The sequence below is a fragment of the Sphaerodactylus townsendi genome, linkage group LG01 (assembly GCF_021028975.2).
Source record: "Sphaerodactylus townsendi isolate TG3544 linkage group LG01, MPM_Stown_v2.3, whole genome shotgun sequence".
In the NCBI taxonomy this organism is placed as follows: Eukaryota; Metazoa; Chordata; class Lepidosauria; order Squamata; family Sphaerodactylidae; genus Sphaerodactylus; species Sphaerodactylus townsendi.
Genome location: NC_059425.1, coordinates 86,112,160 through 86,135,706, shown reverse-complemented (window position 1 = coordinate 86,135,706; position 23,547 = coordinate 86,112,160). Strand labels below are relative to the sequence as shown.

Here is a 23,547-nt window from a genome sequence, read left to right as displayed (position 1 = left end):
TTTTTGGGGTTTCCTGGAAGACCTCTATATTCTCTTTTGTTCTATGAGGCTGAAATATCAGGTCACAAATGCTGATATGATTTCTAGATTATCTGCTACAACAAAATCAGAGATCCAATGGCACCTTAGAGACTAACATTCATCAGATGCATGGGCCAAGCTCCAAGTCACGCACACTCCTGCTGGAATGAATTTTGATAGCCTTTAAGGTACCACTGGACACCTGTCTGATTTCACTCAGTACTGTTCTAGTGATTGTAAAGAGACCAAACTTCCACACTTGCAGATAAAAACCACAGTAGAGAAATTCAGTCATACTATTTGCTTAGCAGTGGGCTGGGAGATCAGATTTGAATGATGAACAGAGAGATCAGATTTGAATGATGGTCACAAGTAGTCTAAAACCCAAATGCAAGCCCACCCAAATGATATATTACAAACATTACAATTTCAGATGATTTCATCATAGAAGTAGAGTTAACTGTTGTTTTACAAAGAAGCACCAACTCTTAGGCTTTATTCATCTTCTTCAAGCACACATTCAGTTCCACCCAGTTACCTCCTATTATCCTAGAGGCCCGGACAAGGCATCTCTGTAAGAAGCAGCTGAAACCAGAAACCTCAAGATAATAATGTCTCAATGAATTCAACAGATAACTGTGGCTGGCAGCATCCACACCTTAGAAGGTTTTTCAGTGGTTGGCAGGAGTTCCCCTTTGCAAACCAGCACCCTTCCCTGCATGGATCTGGACTTGAAATACAATAGTTGCCAAGCAAAAAAAGGGGTTCCCCCCCACCCAGGGGCTGTTAATCCTACTCACACAAAGCTGGCCTGAAAAAGAAGTGTCTTTTGGAGGAATTAATCCCAATTGTTCTGGAAAATATCAAATGAGGGGAGAATGTAATAAAAATATCAAATGAGGATGAAGCTAGTTCTAGTTCCTAATCTGCATTTCTAGTTCCTTCTGAATGTCTGGTATAGCCCACTTGTTTTACAAGGAACTCAGGGCAGCTTACATAGTTTTCTCTTTTCTCTTCCCAACAAGTCTGTGATATGCGTTAAGGTAAAAGAGAGTGACTGGCTCAAAATCATCCTGCAAGCTTCATGGCAGTATGGGATCCCAGATAAATCTCCCGGATCCTAATCTGAGCCTCTTCCGCACACGCAAAATAATGCGTTTTCAAACCACTTTTAGAACTGTTTGCAAGTGGATTTTGCTATTCCGCACAGCTTCAAAGAGCACTGAAAGCAGTTTGAAAATGCATTATTCTGCATGTGCGGAATGAGCCTGACACTATAACTACTACTGCTATACTATGAATGCAATCTTAAACAGTTATTCCTTTCTAAGTTCATTGACTTTATTAGAATAGTGTAACTAGGTTTAGGACTCACGGCATATTTATTTGAGTCACAAGTATAGGTGTAAAATTTGGGGACAACTTTCCATCACAAAAAAAATTGGCCATTTACAGAGTAAATATTGCTTGGGCATAATATGCCCGCAAAGATTGCATCCTTTAAAATGTCACTTTTAAATCTGCAAATAGTAAATTGAGATTTGGACAGTACTTTTGGTGTCCTGGCAACTCATACACTCCAACTCTACAAAAAGTTAAGGTACCTGCGCCACGGAGTGCAGGAGAAGTGATTGTTGTGTTCAGTCATGTGGCAAAGGGCTTGAGCTGTGATGGTGTTTTTTGGGTGACCAAGTTAAAAAATCAGGAGGATCCACGAGGATGCATGTTTTTCAAGAATGTTTTTGGGCCACTGCGGTGCCACGGAGCAGGGGATGAGTGATTATTATGTTCAGACACGTGGCTAAGGGCTTGAGCTGTGATGTGCTAGTGATTTTGAGGTGACCAAGTGAAAAAATCAGGAGAATCCATGAGGATCCATGCTTTTTAACCATGTTTTTGCAGCACTGCAGTGCCACAAAACATGGTATGTGTGATTGCTGTGTTCAGACATGTGGCTAAGGGGTTGAGTTGTGATGTTCTGGTGATTTTGGGGTGACCAAGTGAAAAATCATTAGGATCCAGGAGGATCCATGCTTTTTAACCACGTTTTTGCACCACTGCGGCCACAAGGAGCGTGGGATGAGTGATTGCTGTGTTGAGACATGTGTCTAAGTGCCTGAGCTGTAATATACTGGTGGTTTTGAGGTGACCAAGGGAACAAATCATGAGGATCCATGTTTTTCAAACAGGTTTTTGCGCCACTGCGGTGCCACAGAGCGTGGGATACATGATTGTTTTGGTGCTGCCTGTAGACTAAGACATGTTCTAGAATTTCATGGTGGTTTCATTTCATTCCAATGAAAAAATCATATGAATTCACGAGGATCTGTTTGGATCCGCCTGTTATCTTTTCCCCTTTGTTTATGGTAAAGATCCTTTAAAAATTTTTTTATTGTATAGTATAGTTATATAACAGATACATGCTATGCTTTTAATCAGACTATACATTTTTCCACTTTTCTCCCTCCCCCCTCCCTTCTTCTTTTTCTTTTTGTTCAAGTAAGCAGCAGAAAGTTCATTCTTCGTATCCTTTGTTCCCATTTTTCTTCGTTAAATCTGGCTTATCCATTTCTCAAAAATTAACCAAATCTTCATAATGTCTCTTAGTTTTTCTTGCCATAACATATTTTTGACATCATCTCAAAAATTTCTAACTTTATTTGTTCCCAAACATATTCGAACCAATTTGAGATTGTCCATTTCTTTTTATCTTTCCATCCTAATGCAATCACCATGTGCGCACCTCTAATCATAATTTTGTGCATTGGTCCATAACTTCTATTAATGCTTTTATCTTCTATTAGACCTACCATTAATAAATCATTGTTTAAATCAATTTCAATTTTTACGAATTTTTCTATATACTTCAAAATATTTTCCCAAAACTTTTTTTACCTCCTTACATTCAATCCACATGTGGGTGTAGTATGCTCCCAGTTCACCACAATGCCAACATCTTGGGCATAAACCCTTAATCATATAGGCTAGCTGTATTGGGGTTCTATATCATTTTAAAATTATCTTTCTCTCCAGTTCTGCATATTTTTCTATCTTTATCTTGTTCATGCTATCTATAATCTTTTCTATTTTTTGTTATCAAAAAGTTCTTCTTTCTCCCATTTTTGTTTCAACCTTCTCATCATAAATCCCTTATCTTCCATCATATAGTTATATACTGAGCCCACTATCTTTCCTTGTGATTTTTCATGACTTTTCAGCCATTGTGTCATTATACATTCACCTTTTATTCTGTAATTCTTTAATCTTTCCCAAATCCCTCTTAATACCAACCAATTCTCCTTCCCTCCCATTTCTATAACATTTTGTAATGGAATAACTTTGCCTTCTTTAACTAAATCAACCACTTTCAGTATCCCTTTTTCCTTCAAATTTTTTATAGCTTTCCGTACTTCATTTCCGACCATGCTTGCTACTGGTGGACTGTCCAGGATGCCAGGCATCCATTTACTCCTCCATTTCTCCCATATTTCCATGTTTACCTATCTTGGATCTATTACTTTTTGTTTTACTTTCTGATAGTCATTTATATAGATTCCATATTTACCTATACATTCGTTTACTTCATTTTCAAACTTTAACCACGTCTCTATGTTATCATCTTTTATATCCATTAAACTGTTCATCTGGAATGCCTCAAAATATTCCTGCATTTTCGGTATTCCCCATCCCAAGAGTTTTTTTGGTCATGTATACTACTTTATTCATTACTCTTGCATTTTTTTAATCAAACACCCATGCTTTCAATTTCCTATCCCATTCCTCAAATTGTTTTTTACTGATCTCTATTGGTAATGTTCTAAATATGGTAAAGATCCTGTTCGTTAGTTTTGAAAAAGGAAAATTAACAGTTGTTTGCAACAACCTGTATGGAAAAAAGATCAAAGAGTCAATGTGAAAATAGAGTTGCTGAAACTGTGTTTCCTCCAACCAAGTTTTAGCAATGCTGCCGTAAAAAGGTGTTCAAGGGAGGCACAAGGAACTTCTTTCCAATTCACTGACTCTCCCAAAAGAGCACCGCGCTCTTTCCGGGTTCTTTGCAGGCGAAGAGGGCGAGGGAGTATTGTTGTCTTAGAAGCGCTGGCCGCCTACGGGCGTTGAAGGCGCGCCAGCCCTCCTGCAGCACTTCCGCCTTGCGCCCGAGCCAGACACGCGGTTTGCCCGCAGGGGCCGTGCGGGAGGGACAGCGGCCAAGCCACCTGCACGACTCCACTCTGTGACCCGCACCCAGCGCCCGGCTGCCGCGTCACGTGTCCGGGGACAGCCAATCCTAGTTGGCCGAGAGCGTCTCGGGGCGGCGGACGTGTTGGCTGGCCAGGAGCGCCTTCCCGCGCCGTCCTTGGGCTGCGGTGCTCGGGTGCCGTTTCCCGTTCCCGCCGCCGCCGCCGACGGAGGCCAGCCCTTCTTCGACCTGTTGCGGACGCCTTCGCCCGCGCTGCGTTGCCCGCCCGCCCGCCTACCTGGGCAGGGGAGCTCGACTCCGCGCCAGTTACTCGAGGGCTGGACTTCTTTGCCAGGGCGGTGCAGGTTGAGTGCTTTTCTGTCCAGTTTCTTCTCCTCCGGCAGCTGCACGAACTTTTGCGTTGCTCCTCTGCCCTCCGGGGGCTCCTTCCCTATCTCTTCGGCAGCCTGGGAAGGTTCTTTTTCTCCCTCCCCTCTAGGCAGCATGCATACCTCTTTTTGCCTCTGGGCTGCATTATCTCCCCACTTCCTCTGTGGTTCCTCCTTGGTCTGAGGCCGACCTTCTCCCCACCTTTATGTTTCCTGCCTTTCAAGACCTGTGTTCTGTCTCTTCTGCTTTGCTTCTGTGATCCTTGCCCTTGTCTTCTGGAGGCCTCCCCTTGCTCTTTCCTGTGCTCTTATGCCTCTGATTCGTTCATCTTCATCCACGCTGCCTCTTTGCTGCTATCTTTATGCTCACCTAAAGCAGCGAGGAGAGCCTTTCCTCGGGAGCTTCTCTGATAGCTCCAAATGCTGAGGGTGAACCTGATGTGGTTAGTGTCACCACTGTGACCATGACTTTGCTGAGCTCTGAGGGAATGGCTGAAGGGGCTTTAGGGGCCAGTGGCACCTCTTGCCCTCTCTGGACTGTACTTTATGACTATGAAGCCACTGGAGAAGATGAGCTGAGCTTGCGGCGGGGAGAAGTGGTCGAAGTTCTCTCTAAAGATGCTGCGGTCTCTGGAGATGATGGCTGGTGGGCAGGCAAAATCCGCCATCGCCTTGGTATCTTCCCAGCCAACTATGTGACTTACCAGCCAGTATGTTGTCAGCATCCCCAGCTGGAATTATTGGACAAATCTGGGCATCAAGCCCGAAGCCGAACAATGGGTGATGGGCATTCTACAGGTGGTGAAGACCATCTTGGTTCTCTTGCAGAGATTGACTTCCAGAATCTGGAGCTGCAGGAGATCATTGGAGTTGGGGGCTTTGGCAAAGTTTACAGAGCCGTGTGGAAAGGTCAGGAAGTGGCAGTCAAAGCAGCTCGGCAGGACCCAGATGAAGACATCATGGCCACGGCGGAAAGTGTGCGGCAAGAAGCAAAATTGTTCTCCATGTTGAAGCATCCCAACATTATTGAACTTCATGGTGTCTGTTTGCAAGAACCCAACCTCTGCCTGGTTATGGAATTTGCTAGGGGAGGGCCACTCAATAGAGTTTTGTCGGGGGCTTCCCCTACAGCTAGTGGAAGCCACTGGGGACGGCGCATACCTCCTCACATACTGGTCAATTGGGCAGTGCAGATAGCTTGTGGGATGCTCTACCTACATGAAAAAGCCATAGTTCCGATCCTTCACAGAGACCTCAAGTCGAGCAACAGTAAGTATTTTGATTCTGAGGAGTTTTTTTAAATAATAAAAGTTAGGAACCCAATTTGTGGTTTCTCTACTATGAATGTTATAATCACAAGAAGTGTTACACATTATTCTAAACTATTGTGTTTGAAATGAAAAGAAATATGTCGGTGACTCCTGGATAGAAGAATCACAGATAAAGCTGTCTTATACTAGATCTGTTCACTGGTTCTTCAAAGTTGGTGTTGTCTACTCAGGCACTTCAGATTCTCAGCTGGAGGTCTTTCATATCACCTATTGCTTGATCTTTTTAGGTGGAGGTGCTAGGGATTAAATTTGGGGTTTTCTGTGTACCAAACAGAGGTTTTACCACTAAACCCCAGCCCCTTCTCAGTAAGTCAAGGAAAGCCATAGTGCAGCTCTGGCTTCTTGAAGCTAGGTGAATTTATGTTTCAAACTCGAAAGCTAATATTGACATCCTGTTATTTTTTAGTTGCCACTATTTCTGTGCCTTTCAGAATCTGCTTTTGTTTATGTCGCATGATAATCCAGATCAGTTGCATGTGTTTCTTTTATGTTGAGGGGAAAAGGGAAAAGGTGGATGGATCCTCCACTTTTTAATAGAGAACTGCCCCCAAATCAGGATCAGGACTGTGGACTGGACCATCAAAAACATGGACCAAAACTTCGTGGTATGACAGCAGCATAAAAACATGGATCTGAGGCATGGATCCTTATGAATTCATATGATTTTTACATTGAAATAAAATAAAACCACCACGTTACAGTAGAGCAGTGGTTCCCAAACTTTTTCGGGCTGCCGCCCCTTTGACTCCCAAGCAGTATCCCTAGTGCCTCTCCCCACACACATATGAACACACACCTCTTTCTTGGTATTAGGTCTATTGCAAATTCAAAGCAACTTCTGACACTACACACATACAGATGTATTTCACAAATGAAACATGACCTAGTAAAAGTAAACCAATTTATTGAGTGTTTTAGTGATATGAAAGGGTATGTTTGCATCTCACCCATTATGTATTCACAGTTTTAATGGGATGGACGTGCTTGGTGCAGGGATATCAGCTTCTCAATATCAGGCTGCAAAACATGTTTTAGATCTTCACATTCAGTATTTTTTTAGCGTGTGTCTCTGCTTGAAAAGGAGCTGGGTGACTGCGCTGAAGCCGCTCTCTACTGAATATGATGTTGGGAAGGCAGTAAAGTACATCTTGACTTTGTCCTACAGTGCAAAGTCTTTTTGAGAGACCATGTAAATGGGGCACAGAAAGTCAGTATGGTGTAGTGCTTGGAGTGCTGGGTTCAAATCTAAAAAAACCAGGTTCGAATCCCCACACTGCCTTGAATCCTCCAAATTGCAGAGTGAATTTAGGCCAGTTGCATACTCTAAGCCTAATCTGCTTCTTAGAGGACAGGAGAATTATGGTTGCTCCTTTGCTTATATCATGGAGAAAGATGGTATGCAAATGAAGTCTATAAACAAACGTAATTCTGTTATTTATTTATGTAGAGATTTATTATTATTGTGAGTACTGGCAAAATCTGAGGCAGAGGGAGAATCATGCCCTACATTTGCATATAGGATGTGAAGTGCGTCTGGACCATTTTTCTCATCAAACTGGAGAACATATAATTGAGAACCACAGCATTTCTTCACTGCATATATGTAATATGTGGCTTGATGGAACACTTTACATTTTGCTACATTGAATTGCATTTGCCATTTCTTAGCCCACTCACCCAATTTATAAACATCTGCTTGGAGCTCTTCGCAATCCTTTGTGGTTCTCACCACCCTACATAATTTGGTATCATCCGTAAACTTGGCCACCACGCTACCCACCGCTGCTTCCAGGTCATTTATGAATAGGTTAACGAGCACTGGTCCCAAAATGGATCCTTGGGGGACACCATTCCCTACATCTCTCCATTGTGAGAACTTCCCATTTACACCCACCCTTTGCTTCCTGTTTCTCAACCAGTGTTTAATCCATAGGAGGACTTCCCCTCTTATTCGTTGATTGCTGAGTTTTCTCAACAGTCTTTGGTGAAGAACTTTGTCAAAAGCCTTTTGGAAATCCAAGTAGACAATGTCTACTGGTTCCCCCTTATCCACATGCCTGTGTACACTCTCAAAGACTTGCCTCTGTAAAAGCCATGCTGACTCTTCTTCAACAGGTCTTGCTTTTCTACGTGTTTTATAATTTTATCTTTAATGATGGAGTCTACTAATTTACCAAGGACAGATGTCAAACTGACTGACATGTAATTTCCTGGGTCCCCCCTAGATCCTTCTTAAAGATTGGTGTGACATTGGCCATCTTCCAGTATTCAGGGATGGAGGCTGATTTCAGGGATAAATTGCATATTGCATATTAAAATGAGAAGATCAGCAATTTCATGCTTGGGCTCTTGGGTGAATGCAATCTGGGCCAGGGGATTTGGTAGCATTGGGTTTTTCAATGGCTGCCAGAACTTCTTTGTCTACTGCTATCTTCACTAGGTCCTCGGATTTGCCTCCTAAGAAGCGTGGTTCAGGTGAGGAATTTTCCTCACCTCCTCTTGGGTGAAGACAGATGCAAAGAATTAATTCAGCTTCTCTGCAATCTCCCTGTCATCCTTTAGCACACCTTTTGTTCCTTCGTTATCTAATGGGCCTACCACTTCCCCTAGCTGGCTTCCTACTTTTGATGTACTTGAAGAACTGTTTGTTGCTGGCCTTGATGTTTGCAGTCATGTGTTCCTCATAATCTTTTTTTGCCTCCCTTACACCCAACTTGCTTCTCTTTTGCCACCATTTGTGTTCCTTCTCGTATTCTTCATCAGTTGAGCTGGATTTCCATTTTCTAAAAAACATTTTTTTTCTGATAGTTTCCTCAACCTCCCTTGTTAACTATGGTGGCTTTCTTTTGGACTGGGTGCTGCCTTTCCTAACCTGCAGAACACATTATTACTGTGTTTTTAAATAACCTCCAAGCATCTTGGACAGTTTTGATTCTCTTGATTTTGCCTTTCAGCTTCTTGCACACTATCCCCCCCATTTTTGAGAAATTTCCCCTTTTGAAAGCAAATGTAATTACATTAGTAGATGTCACTTGCTCGCATGCAGAGATACTGAATCTGACAGCATTGTGGTCGCTGTTCCCTACCAGCTCAACAACACTGACTTCCCGTACCAGTCCTGGGTCCCACACAGAATTAGATCTAGGATCACCTCTCCCCTGGTTGGTTCCACAACCATCTGCTCTAAGCCACAGTTATTTAGCATATCCAGGAATGCTCTCTCCTTACTATGATTTGAACATGCATTTTTCAAGTTTATGTGGGGAAAATTGAAATCACCCATTACCATTACGTTTTTGCTTTTGTTGGCCTCTCTAATTTCTTTTTGCATCTCAGAATCCTCTTGTGCGCTTTGGTCAGGGGGACGATAGTATATTCCTAATATTAGACTATCCCGAGGCTGTCATATTTAGGTCACATTATCAGAAGATGCAAATACAATAATGCTAGGAATAGTGGAAGACAGCAGGGATAGAGGGAGACCGAACATGAGATGAATTGACTCTAGAAGAGAACCCATGGTCCTCAGTTCTTAAAACGTGAGCAAAGCTATTAATGAGAGGACATTTTGGAGGACACCTATTCATAGGGTCACTATAGGTCGGAAGCTACTTGAAACCACTTAACACGCACATAACCCAATACCATGCCAGTTATATTGGCCTGTAGCATTTGCAACACCTCCATCTCCACCAAAAATGTTAGGAAGGAGTTGAATAGATAAGAGCTCAAGCAAGGGAGGTCTCCAGGACAGAAGATGTGCGTGGCTTCCTGTAGCTGTCCCCTATTATCCTTCTCTTCAGCTTTTGAGGTCAGGACATGATTTCTCCCAGATACAGGAGTGTCCACTTCAGGATGTATGGTATAGGAGTTAGACTGCTGGATGTTGAGCAGGGAAGCTGACTTTGGTGCCATTCACATGCTCTTAGCCTAAGCCTACCTGGTAGGATTGCTGTGAAAATGAAATGGAAATAACCCTCTGTGTGCAACTCCTCCAGTTTCTTAAATGAAGGGTAGGATGTAAAGATAGCAATGATAATATAGTTTTAAGATCCTTTAAAGTCTGCATCTTTGCACTGCACAGGCAATTTTCAAAAGTCAAAGTGAGTCTCATCTATTGATTTCGCAAACGTGGATTTTATTCTTCCTCCAGGGAGCTCAGGATGATGTAGAAGAAGAAGAGTTTGGATTTATATGCCACCTTTCTCTCCTGTAAGGAGGCTCAAGGTGGCTTACAAGCTCCTTTTCCTTCCTCTTCCCACAACAGACACCTTGTGAGGTAGGTGGGGCTGAGAGAGTTCTGAAGAACTAGCCCAAAGTCATCCAGCAGGAATGTAGGAGTGCAGAAACACATCTGATTCACCACAAAAGCCTCTGGACTTGAACCGGTTCTCCAGATTAGAATGCTCTTAACCACTACACCACGTTTGGGGCCCCCAACCTTTTTTGAGCCTGTGGGCTTTGGGGTGGCCTAGTTAAAAATCGGGAAGATGCTTGAGGATCTGCATTTTCAGCCACGTTTTTGCACCACTGAGGCACCAAGATGCATCAGATGCATGATTATTGTGTTGAGATCTGTGGCTAGGGAGATGCCCTTTGATCAAATGGTGATTTGCGGGTGACCTAATGCAAAAATCATGAGGATATGGGCTTTTAAACCATGTTTTGCACCACAAAGCATTGGATGCTTGATTGTTGTGTTCAGATCTGTGGCTGGGGACATGCCCTGTGATCAGATTATAATTTTGGGGTGACACTGCAAAAATCATTAGGATCCATGGTTTTTAACCAGGTTTTTGCAGCAAATAATATGTGCTGTTATTACATTTTTCATTTCAGAGGTGGTCGATTCCACGTTCATAGCTGATAGTATTTAATAAACATTCTCTTTTAACTTGTCTGTTCTGTTGGTTTGAGTTGAATGGGATGGAAGGGCATGCTATTCACCAACCATCTCCCCAATATAAACTTTCAGAGCTATATTTTAGTTCTGTTCCAATTTCTATATTCCATTATGGCATTACTGACTCCTCAGAAGAGTACGCAAAAGAGGAAAAAATATGTAAACTTAAAAATAATGCTGAATTGGTATGTTGTATTACGGCTCTCCTTCCTCTTAAAATACCTTGTTTCTGGCTAAGTTCTAAAAGGTGATACATTTGGAGATGTTTTCTGTGTTTGTGTGTATATTATTCTTGTGATTTGTTGACTTAAAGTGTGATCCTTTGCCAAGTTACTCTATTGTAAACCTATTTATTTTCCATGGGTTTGCAATGGAATAACTCTGCATAGTTTGCACTGTTAAGATTATGATCAAATATGAAAATTCTAAACTGAATCTGGAGCTGCAGCTGGGAAAGAATGGTATGTATATCTGTATTAACAGAGATATGAAGTATTGATATTTTTGTTAAAGTGGTTACCAAGGAACTAGTAGTTAAAATAGTGACATCATTGCCCAGTAAAAAAGCACAGACAATAAAAACAGCAGCACCAAAATAGTCTGAACAGACAACCTTTTAAACATGTAAAAAGCTTAGAAGGACAACCACCACACATTTACTATCATATAACCTTCAGCAGAAATGCCATGTGAAACATTTCTGGCGCATAGAAGCTTCTATATATGTGGTGTAGTATAGCACTGGATGTTATTCTGTCCTACATTCTTAGTCTCAAAATACATCCTCCTGGACTCTAAACTAGAAATAATCCTAAATCTCTTTAAATATATGTGAACTGTACTGTGGCTCTCAACTTCATGTGAAGTAACGTGCTGTATTAAACTAACAGTGCAATTCTAAGGAGAGTTACTCCAGTCTAAACCTGTTTGTTTCAGTAACTCTTCATAGGATTGTGCTGTAAATTATATAGAGCTATGGTGGACTTGTGTTAGTGAGAGGTTGGTCTGTTTGTTTCAAATTGAGCTTCCATGACAAAATTATAAGAAATGCACCAAGATGCTGTCATTGAGGCATTGTATATAGAAATATATGTGTGCATGTAGAAATCCACTCCATCCCACCTTCCAACGAATAAGAGATAAGGTGTCTAAAATTTTAGTGCCAGTTAGGTAACCATTTTAATCTGGTTAAACCAATAATGTCTTTGTTTGCCATCTGTCAGCTTCTTATCTTGCACGAAGTTAAAGTTCTTGTGTTTCAAATTTTGAACGAAAGTGCCCTTGAAGAGTAACACAGCTTATGCCTGGGTGCCAGGCTTCTTCAGATTATACTTCTGAAACACACATTTTATTTCTGAATCTGTATCAAGTGACTTACAAAAGTTTTAAAAAGTAGTCTTTAAGAAAAGTTACAGTAAATATTCTCACTTTATCCCACACTATTTTAAAAACAAAATTCAGCTGTTGACATGATTAATTGCAGGGTGTACATTATAATACCTAAACTTCTGATTTATATCTTACTGCTAGAGAGGGGCCAATAAGTCCGAAAGCTGGCCAAGTGGCAGAAAACTATGGAATCTCCAGTAAATCTGCACGCAGAAAGGTTGGGTTGAAGAATTTAGAGAGTAAAAAGAATACAAGAAAAGCCAAGCAGGAGACTTGCAGAGTATCACAGCAGAGTATGTGTGCCAGTTTATTTGATGAAATATTCAGGTTTGAAAAGGCTGGATCTTTGGCAGACATTGTGAGAATTGTGATTCAGGCAGTTTCAAAAAGGCCGGCGGGGGGGGGGGGGGGGGGGGGGGGCTACACCAACTAGTTCACAAAGGTACAGTTTAACTTGATGATCTTTCAAAATGCTGTATGAGTGCTTCAAATGCATTGTATAAATGTGGGTATTTTCTTAAAGAGTTTTAAAAAATCCTTGCTACATTAAATCTTCCCCTACTCATGGTTCTTTAAATGTTTCAAAACTCCATTTTTGATTTTGTAAATTTGGAGTGTGTGAATGTGGAAATCCGAAATCAGCTTCTCTCAAAAGTTTACTGCCAAGGGGTTCTTTCTGTAGTGTCAGTTGAATCAGTCCTAGACATGCCAGTGTTGGCAGAACAATTCCGCTTTGTTCTTTTCACTGCTAATGAAATGTTTGCTTTTGCAGGTGTGCTTTTAACTCAAGCCTGATAAGCCAGCAGCCTTCTCTCTTCTTCCTCTCAAAATACTGCAACCAAAATGATTTCGTTTGTACTTTGAAAACACAAGGCATGAAATAATCTTGAACCATACTCAGACACAAGTATTTAAAGTTATTTGTTGAAACTTTAATTTTCTACTGAGGTAGCAATAGACTGTAAAATGTTATTTGTTAGCCACATTAGTGGTAAATCTTTTGTTTTCTTTTGGATCCAATAGTAAACAAGCATAGTAATGGTGGCTTAAAATGATAGGGAAGCCTATAATTTTAAGAGAAAGTGTGGTATAGCAATGAGACCAATGATTCTTAAACTTTTAGCTGTCATACTTCTCTGGGGAAAGATCTTATGACCTCCCATAAATTTGGCCTAAACTTTAGGCAGGGTGAGTTTTCATTTTTTTAATGCAAACTTTTTTTTTTATCCAGAGCCTAAAATTTAGGTATTATAATGGAAATCTTTTTCTCTCTTCTGCATCCAGTCTACATCCATTCATGTACGAGATTTTCTTTCCTGTGTTCTGTCTACCACATGGGTTGTTATAATGTGTCCTTCCTGGACTTCATTTAAGCTTTTGTTTTAAAGATTGGAAGCTGTGGGGTTCTGTTGTCCAGTTTTTATGACCATGATGTTGATGGTTTTCCATCTCCCTAAGATAAACATTTTAATTGTATTTTATTTGTTGACTTTTACAATTTGATTTCTAAGCGACACTTTCCCTTAACAGGCTCAGGATGGCTTACAATAGTCAATGTACAGATTAAGAAATGCGACTATACATTAGACCAACCTCCCAAAATGCAACTAGCACTAAGTGCCAATTTATTGTTATTAGTGTTTATTGTAAACTGGTTTTTAAATTTTATAAATTGTATGCTATGTGTATTGTACATGGATGTCAGCTGCCCTGAGCCCGAATTGCCATGGAAGGATGGAGTATAAGTAAAATTTCCATTCCATTCTATTCTATTGTATGTTTGCAGCACATCTGTGAGGAATTTATGACCACAGAGTGTGACGGATCCAAATGTGACTGGCTCATCACATGAACATATTGGCTGATCTTTCCATATTGATTGGTCCCAGAAGTTTTATTTTGTTCTGTAATGCCTACTTTATGATACAGATACAGAGGCTGCTTTCAGGTATCCTGATATACCAGAGTTTGATCAGAGTCTGAAAGCAGGCTGCCCAACAAACCATGATTTGTTGGCAGGTGTGAAACATGGATTCTGAGTCACAGTTCACATCTGGTTTGTTAACTGTGATTTGTGCTAACTGTGTTTTGTGGTAATTTCCTAACAGCAGGAAACCTAGTTTATTCAGTAGCCGTGCCTGTCAGCCTCTTGTGTGTGGAAAGGATGACATGTCATAGGCCAACCGAAGACCTTGTCAATCCTGCTGCATTCTGCTAGTGATGGTGCTTTCCCAGGACACTCCCTCCCCATTGACTTCTCTGCTCACAACCCTTCCTTGCTAGAGATGACTCATCAAGCAGGAACATTCTTCACAGATTTCAGGGGAAGTTTGAAAGGCAGTGACATGGCAAGAGAGAAAGGGGAACCTGGCACAGTCAGATGCTGGCATTGCAGTGACTCTCTGGATGCTAAACAACAGACTAACTGGGATTTATGCATGAACTGGTCTTCTTATTTGTTCTAACCATAGTTTATTGGGAGGCTGCCATAGTGACTTCTCTGTCCTCTGTGTGCTACTTGTTGAAATAACTTTATGCACTGTTAAAAGAAAAAAATATTAAAAGATCAGTGACTGTTGAATTATAGTTTCCAGACCAGCTCCTGCAAATCTGCTACAATAGTATCCTGACCTTCCTCCAAGGAGCAGTATACATGGTTCTTGCGTCTGCCATTTTATCCTAATGACAGCCCTGTGAGAGAGTGACTGACCCAAGATCACTCAGTAACCTTAAGTCAGAGTGTGGATTTGAGTCCATCTTCCTTCTGCACTTTGACAGCTACGCTCCACTGGCTCAAAATTAGATGCAGGAAACAAAGAACTGCATAGGTGTAATTATGTTTTCTTGAGCCAATTAACTACTTAAGCAAGCTCAACGTATATATAAACAGTCATTTTAAAACTATAAATTCTTAAAGAGACGAACATCAAAAATTCAGTGAAATAATGTGTGACAGTTTGGAACCTCTGATTCAAATCTTCCCATTGTCCCAAAGCTCCTGCTGAATATATGACTCAACTTCATGTCTCTGATTTTGTAATCTTGAATTATAATGCCATCAGAATTTTCCCTTCCTATTGTACTTCCCCAGGAAATTTATTAAGTTCTATAGTTTTCTCCTAACAAGTTGCCCATCTCCCAAGTATTTTTCCCCAATACTCTTTTTTTCCTGCAGGCCAAAAACAGGATAACTTAGTATAATTTAGAGCCAGTAATGAGAGTATTATCCTGTATACCAGGGGTAGGGAACCTGCGGCTCTCCAGATGTTCAGGAACTACAATTCCCATCAGCCCCTACCAGCATGGCCAATTGGCCATGCTGACAGAGGCTGATGGGAATTGTAGTTCCTGAACATCTGGAGAGCCGCAGGTTCCCTACCCCTGTTCTAGACTCTTCAAAGTCTCCACCTTTGTGGTGGATACCAGCCTGGATGCAATAAGATTCGCATTGTGTGCCATGTCCTCCGCAGTTGAACCTAGATACAATCTGTGGTTAAAAACCTGGCATGCAGATTATTACCCTAAACTCATCATTGCCTTGTATCCTTTTATTGGGGGAAAGCTATTCAGTGGTAAATGATATTTTTATGGAAACTACGGATTTTTTTAAAGGCTCAAGTACAAACAACATCCAAAAAACCAGCCCTTTTGCTCTCATTGGGCACTGCCTAGATTCAACATAGAAACCCACAGACCATCCAAGCATAAACAAGATGGTAGGGAAGGGCAATATCAGAGCAAGGACAAAGGCAAACATAAGAACATAAGAACTAGCCTGCTGGATCAGACCAGAGTCCATCTAGTCCAGCACTCTGCTACTTGCAGTGGCCCACCAGATGCCTTTGGGAGCTCACATGCAGGATGTGAAAGCAATGGCCTGCTGCTGCTCCTGCTCCTGAGCACCTGGTCTGCTAAGACATTTGCAATCTCAGATCAAGAAGAATCACGATTGGTAGCCATATATTGACTTCTCATCCATAAATCTGTCCAAGCCTCCTTTAAAGCTATCCAGGTTAGTGGCCATCACCACCTCCTGTGGTAGCACATTCCAAACACCAATCACACGTTGCATGAAGAAATGTTTCCTTTTATTAGTCCTAATTCTTCCCCCCAGCATTTTCAATGGATGCCCCCTGGTTCTAGTATTGTGAGAAAGAGAGAAAAATTTCTCTGTTGACATTTTCCACCCCATGCATAATTTTATAGACTTCAATCATATCCCCCCTCAGACGTCTCCTCTTCAAACTAAAGAGTCCCAAACGCTGCAGCCTCTCCTCATAAGGAAGGTGCTCCAGTCCCTCAATCATCCTTGTTGCCCTTCTCTAAACCTGGGCTGAACCCAACAGATCACAACTGATGCCAGTGCCCACTTCATGGGAGGCTACCTCCCAGACATTCCATTAAATGGAATCATTCTTATGTGCACAAGTGAGTGAAAGTTACAATTTTCTATGGTCACTCTACAGAGTTTGTGCATTCCCCTTAGACAGGCTGCAATATAATATCTACTGGAAATCGAGGTACCATCATCAGAAAAATTCTTAGTGATTTACTCCATTTACAGTTTCTAAGAAAAACAGGGATTAGAAAGTGATACTTAACTTAAATATACATGACAGAACTCTGTTCTTCATCAGTCCTAGGAAATGTCTGTCCCTTCATTCTCCTCCCAAACGGACTACTTCAAAGAGAAGGACTGCCATACACTAGAGCTAAGAAGGGCATTTAAAATATATCTCAGAACTGAGCCCACCAGATACTCACATGATATCCTTGTACCATTTTGTTCTCTGTCTTTAGGAAGAAGGTGTTCAAAATGATGCTGAGTAGCTGGTTAAACAGTTCATTATCTTAGCATACCATTCCCCAAAACTTCCAGTTCTTCTGGGTATTGCAACCCATTCTGTTCACAGTACTTCAACCCATTCTGTTCACAGCACTTCATAGCCTTTGATTCTAATGCCTCAGTTGATGAGATGCATGAGACAGCCACATGGATGTCATCATCGTTTGTAAAACATTAGAAAATATATTCCCTTGCTTTGGCCTTTAGTCAGAAGGTTTTGCAGAAGAATAAAATTAGCATTACCTTTCAACATGTGAAAAACTGCTATCGAAAATTCCATATTGAGATGCTGGGTACAGACTGAGAATGGTAATTTACCAGGAAGTTCCTTCTACTCTGAGGGATTTTATTCTGAAGTCTGTGTAGTTAGAAAGCCTAGAAGAAGATCAGTATTTGCCTATATCTGTGTAAGTCTGCTATGAGATTTAGGAAGGCATGTATTCAGAGACAAAACATTGTCATCACCAGCTTGGAAACATTTGAGCTGTACCTGTATCTGTAGGTGCTTTATTTGATATGGAACCCAGCCCCAAAGCTGTTAGTCAAAACAGGGAAAAAAATCACAAAATGGCGAGTACCAATGCCAGCATCCAAAAAAAATTATCATCAAGCTATCCAAAGAAATGTAGTGTATCTCAATGGTTAAATCAAAAGGCATTCATTGCCTTGCTTGCTTGTCACTGGTTAAGATTTCTACTTGCCTGCTGGCATAAATTTTGCATGGCATATGGCAGCTTTTCCTTTTATTGTTGGAGTTTACATCTGAATAAATGTTTTGTCTCTACAGAGCAGAAACTTTCCCCTGAAGGCCTGGATGCTAAGCGGCCAAAACAATTAAAATTGCCAAATCAGGCCTATATTGATCTACCTCTTGGGAAGGATGAAAAAGGACTTAGTTCTGCAGAACCAGACAGCTTTGAAGAAGGGAATTCAGCGAGTTCAACAAACAGCACACCACAAATGACACCTACAGACAGTCTCAGCAGAACATTGCAGAGAAAGAAAACGGACTCTGTGTTATATGGATGTACTGTCCTCCTTGCATCTGTAGCTCTGGGCTTGGACATTAGGGAGCTGAACAGGTTGCAGAATCCAGAGGAAGTGTTGCATAAGGAAGAAAAGAAGAAGCGTGATGGACTATTTCAGCGAGCTTCCAAGTTTCGTCGAAGTTCAAGCCCTGAAAGGCTGCAGTCCAAAAAAGAGGGGACACACATCACTTCAGTAAGCCCATCTGCAAACACTGTGAATCTTTTGTCTTTATCTTCTGCTTCCAGTAAGTGCCTTCTGCAGTCTAACTGTGAAGATACTGCTGCAAGGACGCTGCCCAGTGATAGAGATGGCCCTATTAAATGTCTGGTGGCTGAGAGCCCTGTAAATAGAAAAGAACAAATTGTTCCTGCCACTGGTTCCAACTTCCCATGTCCCAGTCCTCTTCTCAAGCAGGAATGCCAATGTACACCAAATGTCTCTTCCCCTAAAGTGAAAGTTATGGGGCACAGAAGAACCGTGTCAGATGGAAATCCATGTCATGCTGCAAGTGAGTAAAACTTGTCATACATTCATTACAGAGAAAAAATGGCCAAGAAGTAGTAAAGTAATAAAAGAAATAATGAAAGTGGTATTTGTCAACATTGTCTGAACCATCAATGATACTAAGGAACTGAGGAGCATGTAGTAGTAAAATGCATGCAATTCTTGCTACACCGAATAAAAAAGAGTAAGCACAGATCTGTTTATCCCAGGTTACTAAATACCTAAGCTACAATTCTAGAATACTAACATGTGCCTTGGGTCTTTTGCAGTCCATAGTTTACATTTTATGTACAGCTTCCAGAACTGTTACTATTGCGAACCATTTTCTTGTTTTTTTTGTACCCAGGACACATAAATTATTCTGTCACATTCTTGGATGTGAGAACCACAGAGTTTTAGGTCAATCAAGTACATTTCTCTACCATTATCTCCCCAAAAGCTGGTTTTAGTATGCTTTAAAACGCTTTTCAGCTGGTGGTAGTCTGCTTTAAGATAAATAACAGTGGAAAGGATTTGAGTATTGTATAGCCAAACATAATGCAGGATTCCCCCTATGTCTTACCATTTACCCCCTATGTTTTACAATGGTTTTATCTACCATTCCACACTATTTATCACACAAGAAAACCATGAGTTAGATCGCCTAGCTCCAATCTTCTGTCACAACTCCTCGGGATTTTTTGTTAGCAATTTGGTGATTTCTAGGGTTCTGTAGCTTATTAAGTTGGGTTATAAGAACTATAGGAGGAGCTCTATTCAGAAGGTAGGGCTTTCCTTCTTCCTACTAACTGCACTTCCTTCTGCAACCCCTCCTGCTGAAAACCACTCCTGAGGATCAAGTGATCTTCTGGAATACCATGGGATGTATTGCAGGGGCTTCAGCTGAAGAGAGCTTCCACAGAAATGAGGACCCCTCCCCCTTGTGGAAACAAAATACTATGGGCCCCTTGGTCATTTATGCTTAACATTATGCTTAACATTTACTGCACTATCATAAGATGCATGACTGTTGTGATGTTCTCTTTATCTCGTTCTCATCCTCCTAGCTAACGGTGTCCCTGAGGTTCTGCTCGTTTCATCACTCTTACAAAGAAACCTTCCCATCAGTGCATCTCCTGAAAAGCAAGGACCTGTCAATATTATACCAAGACCTCGACCTTCTTCATTAAGAAGCAGGCTAGATCCTTGGCAGGCTGTTTCACCAAATGTGAAGTTAAGCCCTTTTGAGATGGATCATTTGAAGGGTGATAGAGGTTCCAAGGCTAACTCGTTAACAGACCCTGAGGCGAGAACTAAATCCCACATGCCCTCCTTACTTGATATTGATGTTGAAGGTCAGAACAGTGATTGTACAGTGCCTTTGTGCAGACTGAAGAGTAAATCATGCCGGCCATCAATATATGAACTGGAAAAAGAATTTTTGTCATAAGTGCCTTGAATGTTAAAATGCCATTTTAAAAGAAGTAAGGTTTAACTTAATTTTTTTGCATCTATGGCAATTTTATGCTGCTTTTTCCTAAGTTTAATAACCAAGATAACTGATGGTACGCAAGATCAGATAAAGTAGTAAATGTAGAAAGAATGTTGGGGTTGGGAGGGATAGTAGTTGCTCTGCTGGCCCATCTGGTCATTGACAATATTCTGAATAAATAGATATATATCAGGTTTAACATACTTGTTACAATTTGATTTTATATTTCTGTTCATGGTATCAAATACTTTTCTTTATTCCAGTGTTGATCAACGAGATCTTAAAAGTCCCTTTTCAATATAAATTGACATTTTGCCTACAGATGGCTTTCAGGAGAAAAACTGCTAGGAACTGGTTTCAAGATTTCTTCAGAAGGCACTGAAACTGTGATCTCATCTTCACTAGAGAAATAATAATTATGACGTTTGGAAACCTCAGCCTCAGATTTCAGATTGTGTAGTTTTAAGGCATAGTAAGAATAGACGCAATTTTGATTTCAGCAAAGGTAAAAATTTACCCATGCCAGATCATCCATCATAAGGTTACTTGGAAATCTGCACATCTGAGATCACATTTTTAAAAATGCAGCTTCCATTGATGATGCAATCAGACATTGTTTTTAAAAAGTATTTAATATTTTTAATGAGAAACTATGCATGGATAAATGTGTCTCTATGTGTCTTATTTGCACTGATGACGGTGCATCCTGGACTGCTCTTAGTATTGTTAATTTGAACACAGTTCCTAAAATCATGAGTTTATGAGTTTGTATATTTTTGAGTATGGTGATGGGGAGAAAACTGGAACAAAGCGCATTTTTTCAAATTGTTCACTGAGCATAATGCGTAGCATGTTTGCAAATGCTGTTAGAGCACTTCAGATATTGAAAAAGAGCCAAGGATTGTTTTTGTTGCAATCCACCAATCATTCTTTGAATTTCCGTGTCAGTATATAGTCTTAAAAGCTAAAGCCTTATATCCTGGCTTATTACTCAGTGTCAGTGAATGCATTTTGACAAAGGTGCATTTGAAATAGATGGAGCAATTTAATTTAAAGCCTGTGTTGGCTACTTATGTCACAGTGTTTGTTTTCAATGAATTCTTGAAGTCATTTTAAGATATCATTATTAAAATGTAAAGCTAGTGGTTCTTGTCCATAATTTCCATTTTGATAGATTTCCATTTGCTGTAGAAACGAATTTGTCTATGAATGAATCATTAATTTTGTTACCTGTCTCCGTTTATTTTTAAAGGGTGTTATTTTGAAATGTGTTGGCCAGGTTCCAAACAACCCAGGTTCCAAACAACCCAGTGCAAAGTGGAAAACCTTGGGGAGGGAGGAGCATTTGGCTAATTTTGCTTTCTGACTGTAGTTCTGTGCACTGCATCTAATCCATATGATCCTCCAACCTGTAGGATTAGTTTTTCAGGGAGCATGAAGGCTGGTAGTGGGAAAAGGACCTTAATAAAAGCTCTGCTGGTTGGCAAATAGATATCACCCTCTAGGTTCCATCCTTTGTTTCTGTAATCTATATATATATAAATCTAATAGTGTATTTGTCCCTGATGGTCTCCTTCAGAAGCTGCTGGACGGATCGCCCCCAAACTTTCACATGACGTTCCTCCCTGTTGCGGGCAGGAAATTGGACCTTCAAATCGCCAAAAGTCATACCTGAGCCAGGTAAAACGTCTTTTTCCTGGCGCACCAGGCCATGAAGCTGGCTCTGTTTAACTGTCACCCTTAGAATGTTCGTGCAGCCTGTCTGTGGCCTGAGTGCTTGGTATGAGGGTTTAGAATGTTCGCTCAGATGGGCAGAGATGAGCAGTGAAAACAGTAAATAGGTAATACTGTTAGGTAATATAAGTGGAAGTGAAACACATACACACTTTGCCGTGTGAGACGTCAGGTGGGGTTCCCCCCCCCCCCACACGCAGGTAACTTTCACTCTCTGTTGCCTCACCCACTGCTACCACACAATACACATACTCTCATAAACATCCAGCTCATCCTCACACATCTCACTCTGCCCTCCCTCACATCCAACCACCACTTACCCATTTCCTCACCCATATTCGCCACAGCTCTCTTTTACTAAAAGCGAGCTGGTCTTTTTCTTCTAAGAAAATCCACGGGGTGGGGACGAACCAACACTACCGGCTCCGCTTCTTTTGCACGTGGCCCTTAAAGAATCCAGGGAGCTGGCCTCGATCTGAGCGCCTCACCACCCTGCCTCTGCTGCCTGACTGGGATAGCCTCCTTGCCCCAGTTCTGCCTTACCCAAGCCAGGACTGTGTGTGTCAACCAGCCTCATGGACAGCGGGATTCGCACTCTGGACAGTTCCGTTGTGGAATGGGAAGGGTTATCTTATACTAAAAAAACAAGACAGCACCATATAACAATGTGAATTGAAAAAGGGAAGAGGGATTCCATTTGACCATCCCAAAAAGCTATGCTGGGGATCATTGGACCTGCATGGACATCTGTGTGGGTTGCGGACTGTGATGAGAAGGACAATTGCCACAGCAACGCGTGCCTGGCCCGCTGGTTAAATATACAAAGTTAGGTTATGCATTGTTAAATGTCCGATGTGAACTCTGGGATATCTGAACCAAGTACTGGAAAAAAAATGGGTTGCATTCTGTGTTCAGTAAAGATTCATGACAAAGGTCTTGTTAATTTTAATGAATTGGAATTGCAGTTGCATATAATGTTCTCCTGAAAGCACCCTTCTCCATTTTTAATTTGTACACAAGGTGAATAATCTTCCTTCAAAGAATGGAAAAAGAAGAAATTATGAACATTTCTTTGGAAATAAAATAATGTTCCTATCCAGTTGTAATTTGAGCGGTTGTAATTTGAGTGGTCTTTGAACAGTAGTTTATGACTAAGTTACTGTTTTTTAATTCATTCCTCCTTTTCCTCAATGCTTTTTAAAAGTTTCTTCAGTTCCTTTTTTTATGTAAAGTACCTTAAATGTTGTCCCTTTAAATCATACGCAATATGAATTTTAGAGCTTTATCATTTGAAAACTTGAATAGTTGGTTCTTTATATGAAAGGTAGGGACACTGGTATGTAGGAAACTATGTTTAATTTTGGAGAGACATGGAGTAGGGGTGTACTCTGAAAGGAAAATGCATTATAATTTTATATCTAGGATTTGGCAGGGGAAATGTTTACCATGATTGCTGATTTTCAAGTAGGACATTACCAGTTCAGGATTCAAATTCATGGGATGGGGGAAGGGGTCTTTAATTTCAGCACCATTATTTTCAATAGGGAACCAATTCAAGGGTCAGAAAGCAGCTGTTTTTAAATATAATGGCACCAGATTTCCACTGAGCATAGTCCACCCTCATAAGTTTCAAGCTGAACGGACAAAAGGATTTAATTTTAGATTTTCAAAGTAGGCGTCTTTTGACACTGGGACACTTCTCTCCACTGATTGCTGTGAGTAGAAAACTGTGGCAGCCCAGCAAGAGAGC

At 41.0% G+C, this 23,547-nt stretch overlaps 1 protein-coding gene across 1 annotated transcript; it reads left to right on the top strand.

Moving 5' to 3' along the window:
- Positions 1–5,023: 5,023 nt before the first annotated feature.
- MAP3K21 (mitogen-activated protein kinase kinase kinase 21) lies at positions 5,024–21,289 on the top strand. Its single transcript, XM_048505199.1, has 3 exons — positions 5,024–5,859; positions 17,847–18,596; positions 19,639–21,289. Exons 1-3 carry the CDS (start codon positions 5,055–5,057, stop codon positions 20,019–20,021), a joined length of 1,938 nt encoding a protein of 645 aa, XP_048361156.1. The 5' UTR covers positions 5,024–5,054; the 3' UTR covers positions 20,022–21,289.
- Positions 21,290–23,547: the final 2,258 nt, after the last annotated feature.